We start from the raw sequence: 24,695 nt of genomic DNA on the forward strand, positions 1-24,695 counted from the left end.
AGGCTTTGTAATCATTAGTTTTTGCCCATTTACTCCCCTGTTACCATCATTTTATCTTAAAATTAGTTCTTTCCAAGTTTAAATGTTATTTTACTTTATAAGGCTATTCATATGAGGTCTTTTTAAGGCAGTATTTTCAAAGGACAATACTGATGGTAAAAAGCATTTCATAAATAATAGCAACAAAGTTAACCTTAAGCCATTTCTTAAGTGATGAAACATTCTATCCGTTACATTGTGTTACCCGTTCAAAGACGTCAAATCTAAAGCACATTGACCAACAGAGGGCACTGAACTTGGTTCTAACATAAAAAATAATTTTCCTTTTACTATTAAATTGCAGAAAATTAAATCACCAAAGCTTATTTTTAAAATAAGTGTTTACAGAACAAGTAGGCTCATTTTAATAATAAAAAGATTCTATTAAGTAAAACCTTAAAATTAAAAGGCAAAAAAAAAAAAAAAAAGCCAAACAACTACCAAAACATATAGACCAAAAAACAAAAACAAGAAAACCACACAAAAACAATTTATATAGAAAAGTATTTTCAATAACTTAAAATATTTACCTTTTTTATTCTTTTACAAGGACATCTAAGTTTTACCTTCTGGTTGCAATTAAAGGGACATTCACCGGGATGACACATCTCTTTGCATCTATGACCACAAGGAAGCTAAAATAAAACCAAAATAAAGCAATTACATACTTACATCTTGATCATACTCTACCTTCCCCTAAACCCCAACAGTTTTAAGAGAGTCCATCACACAAAGGGTCGATCAATCCTAGCTAATGGGCTAATGTGTAAACTATTTTTTCTTTTAGATTTAAATTATTTTAAATATTTAATTATATATATATAATTTAATTAAATTTAATTAAATATTCTCCCTAGCTCCACTCCAACAGTATATCTTACAGCCACCCTTGTAGCTAGTTTTAGCCATGTAACTAAGTTCTGGTCAATGGAATGTAAGCAAGTACAGGTGATTCATGCTTCAAATCATTTCAAGAGTATACTTCATGTTCTTCTCTTCCCCATGTGCTGGAAATGATGAAAGCTGGAGCAATAATAGAAACCATGTGCCAAAGAGAGCAGAGTCGCCAGCTGACTTGGATTCATGGGTGAACACATGGAATACAATGACACACCTACCTTCCCTGTACTGCACTATGGGAAAAAAACAAAAAAGAAAATGCCCTGTCCTTAAGCCATTGTATATTGTGTTATAACTGTTTAGCCTTTTATTCTACAACATTTACCCTTTCGACTACATAGTAAAGCATATCATTTAGGCAGCCAAAACAACTCAGTAATTGCCATGATGTCTATGCTCCATGTCTTTAATTATTTACTGTCTTCCTATCCTAGTCAAGTGTTAAGATGAATGTCAATGGTCTGTCTATTCAAATCTTATCCACACTTTAAGACATGACTTAAATCACCATAACGGCCTGATATAATCTGCCTATATACAAATAAATAATAGTAGTTAAGTAAGAAATCTGTTTCTAAATTGTTGTAACATTGCTTGTGGTGTCTTGAAATTTTGCAAAAAAACAATTTTTTTTAGGTACTTCATATATTTCTCTCTCTCCAACCAGAATGTATATAAAATACACTATTTGTTAGGGGTTAAATGTCAAAGTCAAACTATCAGGAACTGAGTCCCAGATTATCTGTTTACTAACTGCAGGATCTTAGGCAAGTCACCTGACTTCTCTGTGTTTCACATGTAAAATTTCACATGTAAATTCCACATGTAAAAAAGAATTAGTACTTTATAAAGCTGTTGTGAGGATTAAATGAGTTCAGTATATTTAGATATTATAATAAAACTTGTTACTATTATAAGTTCCTTGAGGGCAATGGTCTTAGACAGTCATCAACTTACGGTGGTGCAACTTAAAACCATTTTCCAGTTTTACAATAGGTTTAATCAGGACATAAGCCCACTGTAAACCAAGGAACATCTGCATTTCTTTGTGTCTCTCATGTCATAATCCCTAACAAAGATACCTCCCAAATAGTAGAACCCTCAGTAAACATTTAAATTCTCTAATTACTGATCTCTATGATTCACCAGATTGATCTTTCGAACTACTGACTCCACTCACTTTAAGAAATTTGGAATCCTTTTCCATTGTCTTTAGTCTCTTTCTAATGTGCGACTAGGTTTTTTTGTTCTTTAATTTTTAGTTGAGGCATTCATACTAAAACTAAATTCAGATCACTCACACTGTGCACTTCCACTAATCCTACTATAGGGCAGAGAACGGCTATTAATAGAATAAGTCCAGGTATTTCTGAATGATTTCAGTTTTGTTTTTCCCTATATCTAATACTGGACACTGAATACTACTTAACAAGCTCAATATTTATTCATTTTCAAATACTTACCTCACAGAGGTTGTTTCAAGCCTTTGTATTGCTTAATTTCATTCTTACCTTCATTCCTGCCAGTGCCTCTAGCCAGACTTCATAAACATTTGGCATTAGCTTACCACTTATTCTTACTCTCAAAATACATCTCTATATCCTCTTTCCTTAATTAATCTCTAAGGTAATTGCATTAGTTATCGTCTCTTAAAAAGTAACCCTTCCACTTCAAATTTATTATATTTTTATTGATACATAATATTTGTACATATTTATAGGGCACATGTAATATTTTTTTATTACATACATAGAATGTGTAATGATCAAGTCAGGGTATTTAAGGGTATTTATCATCTTGAGTATTGACCACTTCTATGTTTTGGGAACATTTCAAGTCCTCTCTTCTAGCTATTTGGAAATATACCTTAATCAACATCACTTTATCCCCTTCCCCCGATCCTTCTCGGCCTCTGATATCTATCATTTAAATCAATGATTCTATAGGAGAAAGTGAAGAGGGAAGCTTATCAGATTCAATAAAGGAAGACCTTTTGAAAATACATAGGATCATGGCTATATTACAGTGTCATCTTTCACTGTAAACAGTATTCTGTTGCGCTGGGGGCTGATGAAAGGTTAAAAATCACTGGTCTTGATGTAATATCTTTCTGCCTCCTAAAAGACCTCATACTCTTCTTCACAATTTCATTGACATCTTCAAAGTCTGTCTTTTCTCTGGCTAGGTCTTCTGCCTTCAATAAATGGTATCTTTTTTTCTCTAAATCCTTCATGTGACCCTGCCACATACTGGTAAAAGTTGTAGAAGACATACGTTGGGATGGCTGCCTGGTTCACCATAATTCCCCCAGTAGCCACAGCCATGGCTATGCTACCTATTCTAGTTCCCTGACTGTGGCTGCCTGTGCCAAAAGGAGCCCTTGGATCCATGGTGAGTCTATTAGGTTTTCTGTCTTGGGAATCTAAAAACTTAAAAGAGCGAGATGGTGGTTTAAGTAGTCATCTCACTGTAAAGCCCCCTTAGGCTGCAGAGATCCTGCCTTTCCCAAAGCTTGACTGTATAGCATTTCCTTCAGAATCTGTGAATTGCTCCCCAGTGTCTTCCAAATGCTCCCCACAATGTCTTCTCTCTCCTTTTTTTTCCATAAGTAAGCCAAAATTGATTCTGCAATTTGCAACTAGGAAAACTGAAACTCATCTAGGTGTACACTGTGCTGGTATCCAACATACGTCCCACAGGCAAAAGTAATACCTCTAATCCTGAAAACGTATTCAAACTCACTAGTAATCGGAGAATGTAAATTAAAACCACAATGAGATGCAAAAAGACTGGCAAAAATAAAAAATGCTGACCACACAAAATGTTGGTAGGGATGTGAAAGAGCAAGAACTTTCATCAATGGAAAGTTGAAAAACTTTCTGATACTTTTCAGTAACTGGAAAAGTTACTGATTATAAACTGATACAACCATTTTGGAAATCAATTTGATATTATTAAAGTCGAAATTAAACATTCCCTATGACCAAGCAATTACACTACTGCATGCCTACAGAAATCTGTGCACATATGTACCAGGCTGCAAAAGCAAGAATGTTCACAGCAGTATTTTTGATAACAACCCCAGTTGGAAATTATTCAAATGTCCACCCACAGTAAAACAAATAAATTATAGTGTACTCATACAATGGAATCAATGGACTACAGCTATATGCAATTAAAAATGACAAACATATATAAGCAAGTCACAAAAGTGCATACTTTTAAACTTTTAACATTGGCAAACAATATTGTCTGCAGATATACATACTGGTAGTAAAAACTGTAAATAAAAGTAAGGAAAGGATTACTATAAAAGGGTGGTTAGCCTATAGGATAGATGATGGGAACTATAGTCAGACAGGGACCTTGACAAATTTCTGGTATGTCAGCATTACTTGATTTTTTGACCTGGGTAGAGTTAACACGGTATTCACTTTTTAACTGTTAAACTATACATATTTATATTATATTATGTACTTTTAGGTATATATGTGATATTTCATTGCTTAAAAAAATTAAATCACGTGACCATTTTCCTGTTAGATGTGTAAGTAAGTATATGTCATCTCAAAACCCAGGTTATATTTCTGAAAAAACTGAAAAGCAGTTACAAAGAAAGCTGACTTGAATGCATAAGATAAAATGATGGTTATCTTTAATACAGATTTCACAGCAAAAAACAGAGGTCTTTCTAAAATATTCACTTAGAGATGAGATGTATTACCCTTCCCACTCAAAGTGGGACAGGGTTTTTCTACTCTACTCAGCCCTCAACATCATTCTGCTAGCACTTCAGTAAGTCATACCAAACGGTTTACCGACAAACAACACTGTCTGCATCAAAATGTTCCACTTTAATTCCAATAGTAGGAAAAGCCCTCTTTCAAAAGAACTAAGAAATGCTTGTAGAACAATATTGTTTGTAGATAATCATAATCACCATAACTACCACATATATAGTGCTTACCATTAACTAAGTCCATTACATATTATTACCTCATATAATACTCAGCACTCTGAAGTGGATATTACTAGTGCCCCATTTTATATATGAACAAGTTCAGTTACAGAGAAGTTAAATAATTTTCCCAACTAAAAAGTAGAAAAGCTTGCATGGGAATGAGAAAACCAAATTCATAAATAATTTTAAAAAGCAGAAATACCAGCCGGGCACAGTATCTCACACCTGTAATCCCAGCACTTTGGGAGGCCAACGTGGGCGAATCACGAGTTCAGGGGTTCAAGACCAGCCTAGCCAACAAGGTGAAACCCTGTTTCTACTAAAAATACAAAAAATTAGCTGGGCGTAGTGGCGTGTGCCTGTAATATCAGCTACTAGGGCGGCTGAGGCAGAAGAATCGCTTGAACCTGTGAGGTTGAGGTTGTAGTGAGCCAGACTGCACCACTGTACTCCAACAGTGTGAGACTCCGTCTCAAAAAAAAAAAAAAAAAAAAAAAACCAGTAGAAATACCACATGATCTCACTTATACGTGAAATATAAAGAAGCTGAACTCATAGAAGTGAAAGAACAGAATGGTAGTTGCCAGTGACTGAAGGACAGAAGGGGATTGGGAGAATTTTGGTCAAAGTATACAAAATTTCAGTTAGATATGAGGAATAAATGCAAAACATCTATTGTACAAAATAGTGACTATAGTTAATAACATATATTGTATTCTTAAAAATTGCTAAGAGTAGATGTTAAGTGTTCTCACCATAAAAAAATGCATATATTAACTCAACTTAGCCATTCCACAATGTATACATATTTCAAAACATGTTGCCTATGGTAAATATATAAAATTTTATCAATTAAAAACTTTAAACATGTTTTAAAAAATAAAATAACTGAAGCCCCATACCACGTAAAATAAAATAAAACTTCCATTTTGTTCCTCTTTATATCTCTTTTAAAAAAGAGCAGAAATGCCTATGTGGGGCACAGTTAAGAACGGGTATGTTCTTAACGGCATCCTTATGTTTTCACTTAGTTAAATTCAAACCTAATAATCCATAGAGTGTATATCAGAGACACAGTGGAGCTGGAAGGATAAGCTTATGCCACTCCCACAATTTATTCTTTTATTCACATTCAATAAACATTTACCAGCAGCTTAATGTGTACAATCTGTGTAACAGGCACTAGATACAAAGACAAACACAACATAGTGCCCCACCCATAAGAATCTACAGTATGGGAAAGAGACGAGAACATATATAAGAGTACATCAGAATTTACCAGAATCCCATACCTTAACTTTGAAGTACAAAGATTCAAAGTGATATACTTCTTGGCTGATTCTAATTATGACCTCATTCTGTAGCTCACTGGTTCTCAATGTGCGCTCTTGGACCAACAGTATCACTATTGTTTACTATTTAATAGAAATGCAAAATGTAGGCCCCACTCCAGGCCTACAAAATCAGAAACTCTAGACAGGGACCCAGCAATCTGTGTTTTTTTGTTTGTTTGTTTTTTGCGACAGAGTTTTGCTCTTGTTGCCCAAGCTGCAGTGCAATGGCACCATCTTGGCTCACTGCAACTTCCGCCTCCCAGGTTGAAGCGATTCTCCTGCTCAGCCTCCCGAGTAGCTGGGATTACAGGCACATGCCACCACACGAGGCTATTTTTTTTTCTTTTGTATTTTTTAGTAGAAACGGGGTTTCACCATGTTAGCCAGGTTGGTCTCGAACTCCTGACCTCAGGTCATCCACCCACCTCAGCCTCCCAAAGTGCTGGGATTACAGGCATGAGCCACCATGCCCGGCCCAGCAATCCGTGTTTTAACAAACCCTTAAAGTGATTCTAATGAATGTTAAAGCGTTAGAATTACTGTTATGGTGCCACCCACGTCAAGAGACCATAAATGAAAATGAGTTCTACTAGACACAGTGAAATTCACCTGTCTACTCTTAGATTGTTCCAAACTATAACGGCCATTTGGATTGTTCCCAGGCTCCAGATACATTTTTCAAGAAAGCCCAGGGAGATCTAGTAATACCAGGGGTTCCAGAAGGAGCTAGAATCCAAAATCATGAAAATGACCCATCTAGTCCCACCAAAAGTCATAGCATCACAACTTATTTATAGCTAAGGAAATTCTAAGTTACAAATTAGCAACACCTGAATTAAATTACCATATTTCTACCTAATAAACCATACCAGGTTACTAAGATTAAAAATAAAACATTCCCAACTACTTATTACCTGGAATCTGAATTGGGATGAAATAAAATTTATTTTAACAAGGCAAGTTCAGGATTTGAATAATTCAAAAAATTAAATTTGAAATATCCCACGCCCTAGTTTCACTTATAAAGACAGATTATCGAAATAACCATTTGTTACTTCAAATAGCCTCTCTTCTTATAATCTTACATAAATTTAAAAACTCAGTTTCCAACAGATTTTAAATCCATAAAAAGTGGTCCAAAGCCGTAGTTAAAGGAAAATACTAAAAAGGTACGTAATGTATTGATTCCTGTTTTATACTTAATCAAAGACTGATTATGATATTTAAGACTCAGTTGTCATCGGCCGGGCATGGTGGTTCACGCCTGTAATCCCAGCACTTAGGGAGGCCAAGGCGGGTGGATCACGAGGTCAGGAGATCGAGACCATCCTGGCTAACACAGTGAAACCCTGTCTCTATTAAAAATACAAAAAATTGGCCAAGCATGGTGGCGGGCGCCTGTCGTCCCAGCTACTTGGGAGGCTGAGGCAGTAGAATGGCGTGAACCTGGGAGGCAGAGAGTGCAGTGAGCCGAGATCCCACCACTGCACTCCAGCCTGGGCTACAGAGAAGACTTCGTCTCAAAAAAAAAAAAAAGAAAAGAAAAAGAAAAGGAAAAAAAAAGACTCAGTTGTCATCTATTTCCGACTCTAAATAAGGTGAGAAACACTTAGATAAGTGTATAAAGACAATTTAAAGGAAAAAGGTACTATATAGTACATCTGTAAGTCAAAAGGATTCCTTTTTAAATGTCTACCCAAATCAAGTAATTTTAACTGTCCCACTCCCAAATCCAAAAGTGCATCTTCCCTTTCAGATTGGCCAAATGTAGATGGACTGCTTTGGTTTCTCAAATTATTACCAGGATAAATCACTAGCGAGTTTCTTTACCTTTTTACTTTGCACAATTTTTTCTAACTACTTTTTGATATTTTTAGTTTGAATAAAATGCTTACACAACCACCAGAATCTGTAAAAACACAACTTTATAGGTGAATGTTTTATATTAACATAGTAATGAACTTGAAAGAGTCAATGATCTGAATGGCACCAACACAAAAGGCCACAGTGAAAATGCAGAGGTATCTTCTACGTCACCATCTTCAAAATGCTGTGGATATTAATATCTATCCCCGCACATTATCCCACCACAGATGTACACACATGCACATGCATACACACACGCACCGTTATTTTTAAAAACAAACTACTATGGATTTACTGTCTAACTGCTATGACCCACATCATTTCTGACATACTTTAAGTATGAATCACATTTTGAGGGATAAGCACTAGGTTAATACTTTATTATATAAAGTATGTAAGCTATCTTTAAAATTGCTTTCTTAAATCTTCAAAGGGTCATTTCAGGTCCTAATATCACCAAATTTATAAAATGAGATGCATCTACCGTATGTCTTACATTTTTATTTAAAAAGCTACAACAGAGAAGACCTGAAATAATTTGACCAAACAAGAAAAAAGAAAATCCAAGAGAAACAATGCCCAAGGAATACAATTTAAAAGGTTCTACTAAAGCTTACCTCTTTAGGGCACTGATTTTTGCAACAACTGAGGAGGTTCTTTTCATTTACATCAGCTGTGGTTATTTTTCTAAAAATAAGAAAGTTGATGACATTCAAACAAAAATCCATTTTATAGCATAATTTTTCTAAAATTAACTCATAATTTCAAACATATCCATAAAATTATCTTTTTTCCTCAAGAAATACTTTAATTCTCTATCTGTAACAATTATCTTCAAATTACTTAACTGTTCTGATAACTCAAATCATCCAGCCCTTTACTACTAACAAGTCAAATGCCAAAAGTGTAATTGCTGCAAGAAGTACAAAACACACAAAATATCATCTGGGCCTGGCCTCTCTTTAATAGTTTCTGTAACTATCTTTCCCTATAGATTAAATTCATAATTACAATTGTTCTTAATGCCCCTACATAAAAAATTTTAAAACTAATTATTTAATATGTTCAAATCGAGGAATTTAGGTTATTTGATGAGAAATAAAATTAACCTATTTAAAAAGCTTGGGTAAGCTATTAATATTAGAAATTAATTCATTTTAGGCCAGGTACAGTGGCTCCAGCCTGTAATTCCAGCACTTTGGGAGACTAAGGCAGGCGGATCACTTGAGGCTGGGAGTTCGAGACCAGCCTGGTCAACATGGTGAAAGCTAAAAATACAAAAATTACAAAAATTAGCCACTAAAAAGACAAAAATTAGCCAGGCATGACGGTGCATGCCTGTAATCCTGGCTACTCAGGAGGCTGAGGCATGAGAATCGCTTGAACCTGAGGCGGAGGTTGCAGTGAGTCAAGATTATGACACTGTACTCCAGTCTGGGTGACTGAGCGAGACTGTCTCAAAAAAAAATAAAATAGTAATTCACTTCAGATCTGATCATTTTAGAACACTGCACTTTAAAATACTTTTATATCTCAGTGAGTAATTCAGAAAAAAGTCACAAACACCAAGAAATAAACCTACTTTCCAATAGACACTGCCTAAGTCAGTAACTAGTGACCATCTAAAACTCCCTATCATATGCATCTCACTTTTCTCTCTCCCATACCTTTTTCCTCTTTTCCTTTATTCTGTATTTTCTTGCTTTTCCTATTCTTGCTTTTACCAGACATAACTGCCAAAATATACTATAAGTTCAGTCTCCTTAATGTTAATTAAAACTATTATCTAAATAGTCATACTAAATTAGCTATAAATATACTCTAAGATATTTCTTGGCAAAGTTTCACTTAATACCACAAAGTTTTTATGCTGGCTCTATTAAACACTATTGCATTTTTAAGATTCTTCCAAGTAGAATGTTCACCTCTGAACTTAAGAGTTAACATTATTTTATTCCTGTTACTCTATACTTAGGAATAAATTAAATTTTCAAGGTCTATATCTTTTATATCCAAATTCTACAGAAGAAATTAACATTAAGCAGAAAAAGACTATGGCATAATAATATACATATATTGGTTTTCGTCCACGGTTCTTGGCTCATCACTCCCACAGCCCCTGTTATTTTTCCCCAAGGCATGCCATTAAAACTAAAAATATAGTCTTCCTCCGCCTTTCTGTCTTGACCAGGCCATAAAGAAATTCTCTGACCTACCTTGTCTGATTGTAGGTCATAAGACCCCATTTCAGAAGGGGTCCTGTCCCATACTCTGGAAGAAGGAATGCTTCACACACAGGCCAAAAAGAATTGAAACAGGCCTTGTTGAGTTTCCCCACTCGGTCTATAGTTATTAGATCAAACCCTCTGTCCAGTCACACTTCTACATGAGTGTCCGTACTTCAATCATGCCTATCCAATGAATTCTCCATAAAGGCCCAAGAAGATAGGGTACAAAAAGCTTATGAATAGCTGAACACAGAAATTCCTGGAGGGTGGTATGAGAATGGTGGGGAAGGGGTAGGAATGGAATTGCCATACCCCTTCTTTCATCCCTCACTCTATGTATCTCTTCATCTGTATACTTTCCAATATCCTTTATAATAAACCAGTAAACATAAATAAGTTTTTCTCTGAGATCTGTGAGGCACTCTAGCAAATTAAACCCAAAGAGGGGGTTGTGTGAACCTAAACTTGAAGCCAGTCAGTCAGATATTCCAGAGGCCTGAACTTGAGACTAGTGTCTGAAGGGGAGGCAGTCTTGTGGGACTGAGCCCTCAACCTACAGGATCTGACACTTTCTCCAGGTAGTCTCAGAAATGAATTACAGGACACCCAGCTGGTGCCTGCTATAAAAGTGACTGTTTTCTTTTTGGTTGGAAGAAACTCCCACACATCTGGTCACAAAAGTCTTTTGTGTTGATTATTGTGGTTTAAGAGCAGAGGAAAAACAGTTTGTGTTTTTTTCCACACAGGACTAAAAGGAAAAGATGACTTAATTCACTGAATTGAAAGCAAATGAAATTATAAGAACTGAAGAGATAGAATTCTATATTAAAACTTATACTTTAATACGTATTTAAGAAAAAAAATCTATAGTGCTGAGGTAATGGAAGCCACCTTAATCCAAATATATCCACATGTCCCCCTCAAAAAACATATAGCTCATTAATAACAAATAAAATCACTAAATCCCATGACTGCAGCACAACCAGAAGATTTCTACAAATTTCTTTTTTTTTTTTTGAGACGAAGTCTGGCTCTGTCGCCCAGGCTGGAGCGCAGTGGCCGGATCTCAGCTCACTGCAAACTCTGCCTCCCAGGTTCACGCCATTCTCCTGCCTCAGCCTCCCGAGTAGCTGGGACTACAGGCGCCCGCCACCTCACCCGGCTAGTTTTTTGTATTTTTTAGTAGAGACGGGGTTTCACTGTGTTAGCCAGGATGGTCTCAATCTCCTGACCTCGTGATCCACCCGTCTCGGCCTCCCAAAGTGCTGGGATTACAGGCTTGAGCCACCGCGCCCAGCTGATTTCTACAAATTTCTATAAACTTCAAATTACCTATAACTAGGAAAAAAAAAAAACAAAAACAATTTCTGATAGAGCTATTTCTCAAGCTCCCAATGCAAGTATTTTCATAGAGTTAGTGGAGTTCTAAAAAAAACTAAAGGGAAAAGAGAAGAGGAGGCTGAGCTAAAATCGCAACAGAAAAACGTCCCCATAAGTATGAAAACCCTGAAAATATCCTGGTAGACCACAGCACTAACTAAAGGAAATGGATTTTAAAAAGCACACAAGGCTGGGTGCAGTGGCTCACGCCTCTAATCCCAGCACTTTGGGAGGCCGAGGCAGGTGAACTGCCTGAGCCCAGGAGTTCAAGACCAGCCTCGGCAACATGGCAAAACCCCGTCTCTATAAAAAAACACCAAAATTAGCCTGGTGTGATGGTGTGCACCTGTAGTCCTAGCTACTAGGAAAGCTTAAGTGGGAAGATCACCTGAGCCTGGGAGGTCAAGGCTACAGTGAGCCGTGAGTGTGCCACTGCATCCAGACTGGGAGACAGAAAGACACTTTGTCTCAAAAATTAAAATTAAAATTAAATAAAATAAAGTAAGTACACAAGATTCAAGTAGCCAATCTTGGAAAGGCAACTCTGGGAAGAAGGTAAAAAGGGAAAGGCAGACTTTAGGCAGACTTCTTTAGACCCAGCAAAAGAAGAAGGGAAATTTAGGATTTTGCAAGACCAAAGAAAACAAAAGTAAAATAAGGACACATAACTCCTCTCCTCTTCTCAGCACCACCCTAAAACGCCAACCATTTAAAAAAACTGTATTTTCCCACACTGAGAAGAGAGTGGTCATCAACTAGAAATCTTACACTAACCTCTGTCCGAAAACATAAAGATATATAATTTACATCTATAAAAAACTACTACAGAAAATAAACAGAAAATGACATCCAAAGCCCTTTCACTGATGAAAATCCCCTCCTGTATCTCTCACCCAAAAAAAAAAAAAAAAAAAAAAAGAAGTACAAAGAAGAAGAAAACTGGAACATAATATTCCAAACTGAAGTAACTATATGAAACACCGCCTGTACAGAAGCGTTAACCTAGCAGACCTGACCGCTCTTTTGAAAGGCCTCCTTGTTAAGACTAGCCCTTGGCTGGTGCTTGGGAATTTGGATTTCAGTAAGGTTCCCACCATTCCTAGAACTGATAAGAACAGCTGACTATGTCTAAACTGTTTGTATAAATCAATGGTTTATGTTGAGCAGTTTCTTTCCCTCTGAGAGCCCTGAACTCTGGTATGTACCAGGTGAGGCTGCCTATGTAGCCTTCCCCCAATAAAAACTCTAGGTGCTCAGTCTCTAATGAACTTCACTGGCTGGAAGCATTTTACAAGTGTTGTCACAACTCATTACTGGGGGAATTAAGTGCATCCTATGTGGCTCCAATGGGAGGAGACTCTGGACGCTTGTGATTGGTTTCCCCTACACTTCACCTCATGTGCCTTTTCCCTTTGCTGACTGTGCCTCCTACCCTTTTGCTGTAATAACTCATAGCTGTAGGTATAACTATATGCTGAGTTCTGTGAGTCCTAGCAAATTACCCAAAATAAGCAAGGTATAGGGCCCTTCAATACACTACCACCTTAAGTCAGAAAAGCAAAACCTAAGAACATAATGGAGAAGAAAAAGAAGAAATGAACAAAGGTTGACTGAATTTAGGGGAAAAAAAATAAGATAAAATTACATCAGAAATAAAAACTAAATTACAAGGTGCTCATGGAATAACATATTTACAGAAGAACATACTTGAATCAAAAGTTAATAACGGTCCCTGAAATGAAGCAGCAAAACAACCCAGATGATAAAAATGAGATTTAGAAAAAAGTGTCAAAGAAGTAATTGAGTGAAATTGGAGACAGAAAAAGAAAAATCCAACATATACACAATTCGTATCACTAAAAAACAAAAACAAAATAAATGAAACAGATCTGGTATTTAAAACTATAATCCAGGAAAATAAAAATACTGAACTTATATGTTGAAAGGGCTAATCAGGTACCTGGAAAAATTTATCAAAAATTATTAACCCTGAGTCGTACCTTAATAAAAACATTAGATTTTAAAGACGGAGGAGGAGGAGGAGGGAAGTGAAGGAGAAAGAAATAACTTTAGGGGTCCCAGGCAAAAAAGATCAATTAACTCATAAGGAAAAGAGAGATTGGCATCAAATTTCTCAAAAGTAAAATATAAACAAAAGCAACATAGAGCAACATTTCCAAGAAATTCTAGGAAAGAAAGCACCAATAAAAGACTTTTTATACAGTTGTAAATGCTACAGCAAAACATTCTTGAAACATGCAAGGGAATGTTTAAGAATTAAGCATTCAGGGAATACTATACTCACAAGCTCTCTTGGGGAAACTACTAGAGGATGCACTTCATTCATCCAAGAGAAGACTGGGAAATTTCAGCAAAAAGACTGATGGTTGAAATTTAAAATTGAAAATCTAAGAAAAAAAGGGCTGGGCACATTGGCTCACACCTGTAATCCCAGCACTTTGGGAGGCCGAGGCAGGTGGATCATGAGGTCAGGAGATCGAGACCATCCTGGCTAACACGATGAAACCCCGTCTCTATTAAAAATACAAAAAAATTAGCCGGCGTGGTAGCGGGAGCCTATAGTCCCAGCTACTCAGGAGGCTGAGGCAGGAGAATGGCGTGAACCCGGGAGGTGGAGCTTGCAGTGAGTCGAGATCGTGCCACTGCACTCCAGCCTGGGCGATAGAGCGAAACTCCATCTCAAAAAAAAAAAAAAAAAAAGAAGAAGAAGAAGAAAAAAAGGTCGGAATGAGGGTAGAAAAATATATATATGTTGTTATGTTCTGAAAAAGAATAAAGCATGCAACTAAACAATGAGAAGAGAAGGAGAGAAAAAAAGGCAAATAAAATAACTCACTGATTGTCATACAGTCTTAAACGAGAACCAGGTGATAAAATTAAAAGCTCCAAACCAGTTAGTAAAAGATGAAAGAAACAAGGGTCTAAAGACATTAAAAAGGTACAAATAAAAAGTAATCAACCACTAAACGAAAACAAACCTTAACAGGAGAAACTTTTAAGAGCAGAGAAAACATATCACATAAAGAAAAAGTGACATAACATAATACAAACAGTAATCATAAAGTAATAATTCAGAGCTAAACCAAAGATATTAGTGATATTAAAAATTCTTAAAGGACTTACTTAACTTGCCTATTAAAATGAAAAAGGGGATGCATAAGAACTCAAACAAAGGTATTAAATGTGACAAAGGATACCTTTCAATGCTAAGAGCCAAAATTACTAAAAATGCTGTACAACATGTAACAGCTTAATCATCTTTATAAGCAAAAATCTACAGCAGATGCAAAGACACACAGAAACACACTAATAGGCTAGGCATGATGGCTCACGCCTGTAATCTCAACATTTTAGGAAGCTGAGGCAGGAGGGTCTCTTGAGCCCAGGTGTTTCGAGACCAGCCTGGGAAACATAGTGAGACCACATCTCTACAAAAAATTTCTTAAAAATTATCCAGGCATGGTGGTATGTGGCTGTAGCCCCAGCTACTTGGGAGGCTGAGGCGGGAGGATCACTTGAGCCCAGGAGTTCAAGGCTGCAGTGAGCCATGACCACACCACTGCACTTCAGCTTGGCCAATAGAGTGAGACTGTCTCAAAACACAAAAACAAAACAAAAAGAAACACATTAATAATATGGAATTTTAACGCAGCATTTTCAATATAAGACAAAGCTACTGTATTAAAACATGATCCACACACACAACCCAAATCTTATATTCTGATTTGTAAGATATTACATCTTCTCAAGCACATGGAACATTCATAAAAATTGATCACCTTATTTTACAAAGGAAGCACTGTTAAGTTCCATAAATTAGAAAAAAATTACAAACACATGCTCTGATCACAACACAATAAAACTAGATCTTATATTTTTAAAATCTTGAGTTTAGGAGGAAATACAATGTAAAGATACAGAAAGTCTCAAATATAAAGAAAGCAGTACACACATGAATATATGGAATATACCTAAAGCAGTAAATAATCCATAAGCTTTAAGCACATCTATGATAAAAATGAAATCATAAAAATAAATGAATTAAATTCTCAATTCTTCTTAAAGAAATTTAGAAATTTCTTTTTAAAGGAAATAATAAAATAAGAGCAGAAAAAAATGTGGTAAACCATAAAAGAACAGTCAATCCAGTTAATCAAAATTCTAGGTTTTTTAAAATAAAAAAATTTACTAACTGACACTCAAGAAAAAGGGAGAAAGCAAAAATATTCAAAATAAGAATGACAAGGGGAAATCGTAAAACAACAAAATTTTCATCACAATAAGCAACTACTTTACAAACTTTTATACAAATAAATTTGAAAAATCTAGATGAAATAATTTATAAGCAAAATAACAGTTTCCCAAAAATGACCCCATAAAAGAGAAATTTTCATTAGAAAAAACAGAGAAAGTTATCAAAAACAACACATACATACCAGGCCCAGATGGTTTCATAGAGGAATTCCATAAAACCCTCAATGACCAGTTAATTGCAATGATACTACATAAAATATTCTAAAGCAAAGAAAACCAAGGAAATAGCCAAGTTTATTTTGTAAAACAAATGTAATGTTGATACCCAAATCTGACAAAGACAATACAAAATTTGAAAATTACAGACTAATACAATTAATGAACATTTTTTAAATCCTAAATATTAGCTAATCAAAATCAACAGATCCAAAGATTAAAATGTTATGATTATCTCCACAGATGCTAAAATATCATTTGGCAAATTCAGCATCCAATCCTGATTTAAATATACACACACATTTAAGAAAACAGAAATTGTTGGATACTCTCTAACATGGTGACAAAGCCAACATCTTACATAATGTAGAAATACAGGAAGTAATTCCTCTAAAGAAAAACAAGGCAGGGCCGATACTATTTAACACTGGACTGGAGATGTTAACCAATGATACGAGATGAGAGAAATCAATTATGAGGCAAAAGTATTGTAAAGAAAGACCAAACCCCAAGGAAAAAAAATATGCGAAGGACGGCAACAGCCAATTCACTAAAATAAATTTAAAAATGGTCCTTATCAAAACAGAGAGCTTAGAAGCAATGATACACAAGGAGCAAAAAGCACACCAAGTGGTTTTTAAATATCACTGTCCATTAACAAGGCCCTTAGAGAAATATCTGAGTCCTGGGCTAGGATACGTAAAGTACAAAATGAGCCTGGGACATTTTCATTAGCCAGAAAAAAAAAGAAAATACTAAAACAAAGATGGAAACACATCAAAGGGACAAGAGAACCAGTTTAAAGACCCTCTCATGGGCCTTTCACATTCAATAAATTAAACATCAAAATGATGGCGAAGGACCAAATAAAGAATCCACTGGTTCATGCTAGTATTAACATACGAGGTGGGGCTAGCTCTTACAGTAAAATGTCAATTAATAAATTTAGCAGATGGAGTTGGAAAATTCTCACTTGGCAACTTCTTATTTGTTTTATAAAATACACTTAGTTATTTCCTTGGGTTTCTATGCTCTAGAATACTTAATATAGTATCATTGGGATTAAATGGTCAAGGGTTTCATTAATGAAGCATCTGGGCACACATGCACATGTGTGTTGTTCTTGAGAGCTTTTTCTATTTTCTCAAATGTTATCGTAGTAACAACTGATTTACAACAGAATCATCAATGGATGCTAAAATTCATGGGTGAAAGTTTGATGAGGAACAAGCTATATAAGCAAACAGAATGCAGGTGTGAGACTGCTCAAGTTCATCATTACCATCCATTAATAATGCAAAATTGCCCTCTAAATTCCCCCTACAAAATTTCTAAGACTAAAAATTATAATACTCTATTTTTGAGATTTCAACAAAATAACTTTAATATAAGAAAAGAATAAAATTTGTCTTCTATAATTTAACAAAGCATGAGTCTAGAGTTTAGGGAACAAAAATATTAGCTAATATGAACAGGAATTTTTCAAAATGTAATTATGCTAAAAAAATATGAAATAAAGTAATATTCCCAAATGAAACTTGAGTAAAATATATTTACAAAAAGTTCACTTTACAGACTGGAGTGAAACAGCCAGGAGAGTTAAGTGGTAAATTATATCATTATTAAATAAAAGGGAAAGTTTTTTCTTCCATCTAAATAATCCATAAGCAAAAACTGGCATTTTTTTAAATAAAGAAAACATACTGGTTTGGTCATATCCTAGTGTGATAGGTGCTATAACAGCAATGCTTATAATAAACAAAGGCCTACCTTTTAAATCCATAAATTAAAAATTATGCCTAAGTAGGCTGGGCGTGGTGGCTCATGCCTGTAATCCCAGCACTTTGGGAGGCCAAGGTGGGTGGATCATGAGGTCAGGAGTTCAAGATCAGCCTGACCAACATGGTGAAACCCCATCTCTACTGAAAATACAAAAACTAGAAGGGTGTGGTGGCACGCGCCTGTAATCCCATTTACTCAGGAGGCCAAGGCAGGAGAATTGCTTGAACCCGGGAGGCAGAGATTGCAGTAAGCCAAGATCGTGCCACTGCACTCCAGCCTGGCGACAGAGCAAGACTCCATCTCAAAAAAAAAAAAAAATATGCCTAACTACTGGCATAACTCAGAGATATTGCAGGTTCAGTTCCAGACCACCTTAATATAGCGAATATTATACTAAAGCAAGTCACACACATTTTTTGGCTTCCCAGTGCATATAAAAGTTATGTTTACACAATACTGCAGTCTACTAAGTATGCAATAGCATTACATAATAAAAAACAATGTATATACCTTAATTTAAAAATACTTTATTACTGAAACCTACTAACGCTCATGTGAGCCTTCAGTCAGTCTTAATGTTTTTGCAGGTGGAGCATCTTGCCTAGATGTTTATGGCTGCTGACTGATCAGGGTGGTAGCTGAAGATTGAGGTGGCTGTGGCAATTTAAAAAAATAAGACAATAGAGTTTGCTGCATCAATCAACTCTTCCTTTCAGGAAGATTTCTCTGTAGCATGCGATGCTGTGTTTCACAGCATTTTATCCACAGTAGAACTTCTTTCAAAATTCCTATCAAACCTGCTGCTGCTTTATCAACTAAGTTTGGGTAATATTCTAAATCCTAATCCTTTGTTGTCATTTCAGCAATGTTCACAGCATCTTCACCAGAAGTAGATTCCACTTTCTTTGTTCATCCATTAGAAGCAATTTCTCATCTGTTTAAGTTTTATCATGAGACTGCAACAATTCAGTCCCATCTATGGGCTCCACTTTTAATTATAGTCCTCTAGCTATTTCCACCACATCTGCAGTTACTTTCTGCACTGAAGTCTTGAACAAAATCATGTATTAGGGCTGGAATCAACTTCTTCCAAACTCCTGTTCCTGTTGACATGAGTGTTCTCAATGACATCTAGAATGGTGACTCCTTTCCAGAATGTTTTCAATTTACCCAGATCCATCAGAGAAATCACTACCTATATCTGGCATGTATTTCTCAAAAAATTAGACCTGAAAGTTGAAATTACTCCTTGAACCATGGACTGCAGAATGAATGTTGTGTTAGCAGGCACGAACACAACATTCATCTCCTTGCATATCTCCATTATAGCTCTTGGGTAACCAGGTATATTGTCAATGAGCAGTAATATTTTTAAAGGACTCTTTCTGATCAGTAGGTCTCAACAGTGGGCTTAAAATATTCAATAAACCATGCTGTAAACAGATATACTGTCATCCAGAATTTGTTGTTCCATTTATAGAGCACAGACTAGATGTGGAATAATTTTCAGAATGGTAAATGAGTACTGGCTTCAATTTAAAGTCACTAGCTGCATTAGGGCCCTAACAAGAGAGTTGGCCTGTCCTTTGACACTTTAAAGCCAGGCACTGACTTCTCTCTAACTATGAAAGTCCTAGATAGCATTTTCTTTCAATAGAAGGCTGTTTTGTCTACATTGGAAATCTGTTATTTAGTGTAGCCACCTTCATGAATGATCTTATCTAAACTTTCTTGGATAACTTGCTGCAGCTTCTGCATCGGCACTTGCTGCTTCACCTTGAACTTTCATGTTATGGAGATGGCTTCTTCCTTAAACCTTAATGAACCAACCTATGCTGCCTTCAAATTTTTCTTCTGCAGCTTCCTCATCTCTTTCTGTCTTCACAGAATTGAAGAGAGTTAGGAACATCTCTAAATGTTGTGGCTGCTTTGATCTTCTATCCAAACCACTAAAACTTTCTCCATATCAGCAATAAGGCTGCTTTGCTTTCTTATCATTCTGTGTTCACTGGAATGAACTTTAATTTCCTTTAAGAATTTTTCCTTTGCATTCACAACATGGCTAACTGTTTGGTGCAAGAGACCTAACTTTTAGCCTATCTCAGCTTTTGACATGTCTCTCTAAGCTTAATCATTTCTATCTTTTGATTTAAAGTCAGACATGTGACTTTTCCCTTCACTTGAACAGTTAGAAGCCATTGTAGAGTTATTAATTGGCCTAATTTCAATACTGTTGTTTCTCAGAATAAGGAGGCGCAAGGAGAGGGAGAGAGATAGGGGAACTGCTAGTGATGCAGTTCAATCACACACAACATTTATCAATAATTCACCGTCTCACAGAAGTGCAGTTCATGGCACCCCAAAACAATTACAATGGAAACATCAAAGATCACTGATCACAGATTATCATAACAGATATGAAATGAAAAAGCTTGAATATTGTAAGAATTATCAAAATGTGACAGAGACACAAAGTGAGCATATGCTGTTGAAAAAATGGCATCAATAGTCTTGCTCAATGCAGGCTGACAAAAAACTCTAATTTGTAAAAAACTCAGTATCTGCCAAGTACCATAAAGTGAAGTCCAATAAAACAAGGTGTGCCTGTATGTACAAGTCAAGTTTTGATTGAACAAAATTCTAATTTGACATAGTCAAACTATCAGGTATAGGAGTATTTCTTTAATGTTTTTAAAAGCAGTGAAACCATTTTTTTCATAACAAAATCTTATACAGAATCCCAAAATGGAAAAAAAGCACAATTTCCCTGTTTGAATTCAGGATGAAGTATCCAGAAAGTGTAGTATTCTACATGTCTTCCTTCCAGGTCTCTATTAGAAAATCTAGGCATCTAGAGTTTAAGCAAAGTACACTATAAAGGGTTCTTAATTATAAAAAGATACCAATTCAACTAATTGTAATAAAATAAGACTTTTTTTTTCAGTCTACTTACCTACATTCCACATATAGGCTTGTGATCTTACAGTGACATTTTATTCTAAGCATCTGAACACAAGGTGGACATTCTCCAGGGTGACATGGCAAAATACACGGGTGAAGACAACCTAGTGGCCGTGACTTGGAGCACCCTTCCTCACAATGAAGGCATTCTGGGCCCGCCTGAAAAATAGCATGGAAATAAATCACCTAAGTACAAGGTAAGCCTAACATTTCTATATGTTAGAGTTATAAAATTTATATATACCATTAAAATAAAGCACTTCTGCAGCTCTTAGAAACACAGTTAATCAAATGGTACATGCTCTCATTTATCTTAAAAATATTAAAACTAAAGAATAGCAAGATTGTCAATATGACTATTATCCATATAGATTTTTTTTGCCTATGAGTCTCATTAAGTCAAATTGCCTCATTTTTAAATGAACCTTAAAATGAACTTGACTATATAAAGTATCCCACTAAAAATGTAAATTGCTTCCTAAAGAATAGTCAAAGACAGAAAAAAAAATACACAGTAAAAATGTTCATTGATTTCTATACAATAATCAACACTGACCTAAAGAAATCAATACACTGTTAACACATAAATAAAAATTCCAAAGCACTAAACAGTCTGGAGGTAATTATCTCACCTTGCCAAAGAGAAACACATATAGAGTGAAAAAATAATGACCAGTAGTTTATATTTTAATGCACATCAAGGAATTAAAGTTAAATTACATTTTACAAATAAATGTACCTCAATGTAACTTAACAAGGCACATTTTTTCTAGTGATTTAATAATGTTAAATCCCTTTTCTCTAGTGATTTAATAATGTTAACTAGTATTACAATCTACTAAAGAAGGTTAAAAATACTTGTTTCAGGATATTGTTTGTAACATCATACTTGAGGTAAAATAAGAGAGCTATAGACGTGGATATTAAATCTTAAAGGTCAAACATTTTTATTATTATTCCAAAGAGAAGCCATGATTACAACAATTATTATGATAAAATTCTAAGCTATTTTTTGACATATAGGATTAAAAAGAAATAGTGTTTCAAATTATAAAAATATTATTTTATAATTTTATAAAATAATTTTATTTTTAAAAAGTATATTCATTTATTCCACAAATACTCAACACTTATGTGCTGGGAATTGTTCTTGGCACTGGGAAGACATGAGATAGGCTCCTGGAACCTACATTTATGTGGGGAGGTAAAGAACATAAATATAATGTCTTTGTAACTACTCTGAAGATAAAGCAGGATAAGAAAGAGTGATGGCAGCAACAAGGAGGAAACCTGACTGATAAAGATCACATGTGAATAGAAATTGAGTTAAATGAGGGAGAGAGCCACCAGAAAGGAGAGTTCCAGAGGAAAGGAACAAATACAAAGGCTCTAAGAAAAAACAAATGTAGAATGTTCAAGTAACAGGATGAACAGAGGTAGAAGTGAGTAAGCAAGAGAGTGATGAGTAGTCAGATGAAAGTTGGGGAAGATCATTACTGAGCCTTTATAGGCCATTGAAAAGGATTTAAATTTTGGTCAGAGAGTGACTGAAAACTACCAAAGGATATGGAGCAGGAAGATGATACTCGATTTACATTTTTCAAAAGATTATCTGGCTGATGCAATATAACAAAGTGAGAGTAGAAAAGCTGGCTAGGAAATTACTGCAGAAACCTAAGTCAAAGGTGATGGTGGCTTAGATGAGGATGGTAGAGGTACAGGTTATGATAAACTGTCAGATTCAGGATCTATTTTGATGATAAACCTAACAGGATTATCTGTGGGAAAAGGACAACAAAGACAAGAAAGAAATCAAGCATGATTCCTATGTCTTTGATCTGCACAACTGGGTAAAAATGGTAACATGACTTTCTGAGATGGGAAAGACTGAGCAAGTATTAGGCAGTGAGTAACAAAATATGCAAAGAGAACCAAAGTTAACATAACGAGTTTATTTCATTTGCTCTTCCTATGTGGTACACCTACAAAAATCTTCTATTTAAATAACATGAGTAGAAGAGCATATTGGGCTGGGAGTTAAAAGATCAGGCATAGTACTTTCTGATTTGCTACTCTCCTGTTGCAGAATCATGGACAAGTCACAGAGCTTCAGTTTCTCTATTTGCAAAACAAAAAGTATACTTAGAATATGAGCTCCTTCCAGCTATGGGGGAAACAAACAAACAAACAAACAAAAATCACAGAATCTACACTAGCTAAGCTATTTTCCTGGATCACTTCCAATATCAAGTTCTATCTTCTAGGAAAGACTATCTTAGTTAAGAAATACAGCAAGTCAATCTGTCAAATATCATATGCAGTTCTCATTTAAAAAGAAAAACAGAAGCTTTAACCCAGGAAGCAATTTGGGGATTATCCACAATAAATCTCTTAATAGTCACATCAGCTTTGAAAATAAGCTTTTTCTGACTCACTTCATATTCTGGAAATCTGGAAGAGGGAAGCCATAGAGCAGCTACACCGTAACTAGTTAAAATGATTCTGTATCATTATTTGTTAGTTTGATTTTAAAATTCTAGTATCCTTTTGTTTTATCATGAGTACATTTTTGAGGGTCAAGTCATGGATCGATGAAGAAATTATAAGCAATATATTTACACATATGCTTGCACATGAAAAAGAAGAATACCTATGTTGTCATGTATTATAAATTGAAGACAAAAAAAAAACCCTAACAATGCAACTAAAATTTTCAGTAACACAAGTCATATTAATAATTTAAATAGTTGTAAATTCAATGTTAATAATAAAGTGACACTTAAATTTTCTGGCCTATTTCTCATTTAGACACAAGTATTACAACTCCCTATAGACTGGAAGTCTAGAAAAAAATTATTTTACAACTAAAGTTTAACACTAGCTACATTTGTTTTTCCTTGTAAGATGACAATTTTTAGAGATCTTTGAATAGCTGAGTTCTCAAACACTTGTAAAATGCTTTTAGTTAATTATACACATAGAAACAGTGCTCATCTGTGATGCCATTTATTTTACTTTCAACAAAAGATTGGGAATTTATTTAAATTTATTAAAATTATGAACAACATCCATCCTGTGTGTCAGGTTTGAAAACTAACTTGGAGTAAATGCTCTAAACTCAGATATGAACAGAAAGAAATGGAGGTGATACTCTTACCTACTGTCTAAGAAGATACATAATCTATGTATTTTTATCATAAAACCATATCCTATGTATTAACACAGGTACAGTATGTAAAGGATTCCACATTAAAAGGCACATTATTATGAACTGGAATAAACATACAGAACTATACACACCAAGCTGTTTAAGGCAGCTGTTTTAGGAAAGGCAAGGAAGGAGAAGGGATGAGGGCAAAAAAAGAGGAAGGAAGCTAAAGCAAAACAGAAAAATATTTATGGTATAACTGCTGTAAAAACGTTTCAAGAATACTACGGGCAGATATACATTCAATCTAAGAACATTACCTTGTTTTTTCCAGTGCAGCCATCAATTTTGGTTACTTTGTGGCATTCTTTCATACATGTGTGATTCTGACAATCTAAGATTCTTCCACAAACTCTTTTACAAGAGTAGGGTCCTACAGCATGGCATGGTAGTGGACTCACCTTAAAAAATAAAGGAAATCAGCACAGCACACATTACACAAATGTTTCTGGACATATTACATGTTTCCAAAATTACTCTGCTATCATTTGAGAACAAGTTTCAGAAAGGTATAATAAGTTTGCACAGATAATATTGATTATCAA

The 24,695-nt window shown here is 35.2% G+C and overlaps 1 protein-coding gene and 1 long non-coding RNA gene across 3 annotated transcripts in view; one reads left to right on the top strand and one right to left on the bottom strand.

Annotated features, from left to right (window-relative positions):
• The window catches only part of LOC144341147 (uncharacterized), a 64,251-nt gene that overhangs the window by 21,034 nt on the left and 18,522 nt on the right, over positions 1 to 24,695 (top strand). Inside the window, exon 2 of the long non-coding RNA XR_013417838.1 lies at positions 20,985 to 21,139. This is a non-coding gene — a long non-coding RNA (uncharacterized LOC144341147). The remainder of the gene's footprint in view (positions 1 to 20,984; positions 21,140 to 24,695) is intronic.
• Positions 1 to 24,695, bottom strand: part of NFXL1 (nuclear transcription factor, X-box binding like 1) — a 67,510-nt gene that overhangs the window by 7,003 nt on the left and 35,812 nt on the right. For both annotated transcript variants that reach the window (XM_001102529.5, XM_001102704.5), the window contains exons 17-20: positions 24,411 to 24,551; positions 20,935 to 21,101; positions 8,718 to 8,787; positions 570 to 674 (exon numbers count right to left, since the gene is read on the bottom strand). In XM_001102529.5, the coding sequence (XP_001102529.2) occupies positions 570 to 674; positions 8,718 to 8,787; positions 20,935 to 21,101; positions 24,411 to 24,551 (483 nt within the window). The remainder of the gene's footprint in view (positions 1 to 569; positions 675 to 8,717; positions 8,788 to 20,934; positions 21,102 to 24,410; positions 24,552 to 24,695) is intronic.

Source organism: Macaca mulatta, chromosome 5, assembly GCF_049350105.2.
Source record: "Macaca mulatta isolate MMU2019108-1 chromosome 5, T2T-MMU8v2.0, whole genome shotgun sequence".
NCBI classification, from domain to species: domain Eukaryota; kingdom Metazoa; phylum Chordata; class Mammalia; order Primates; family Cercopithecidae; genus Macaca; species Macaca mulatta.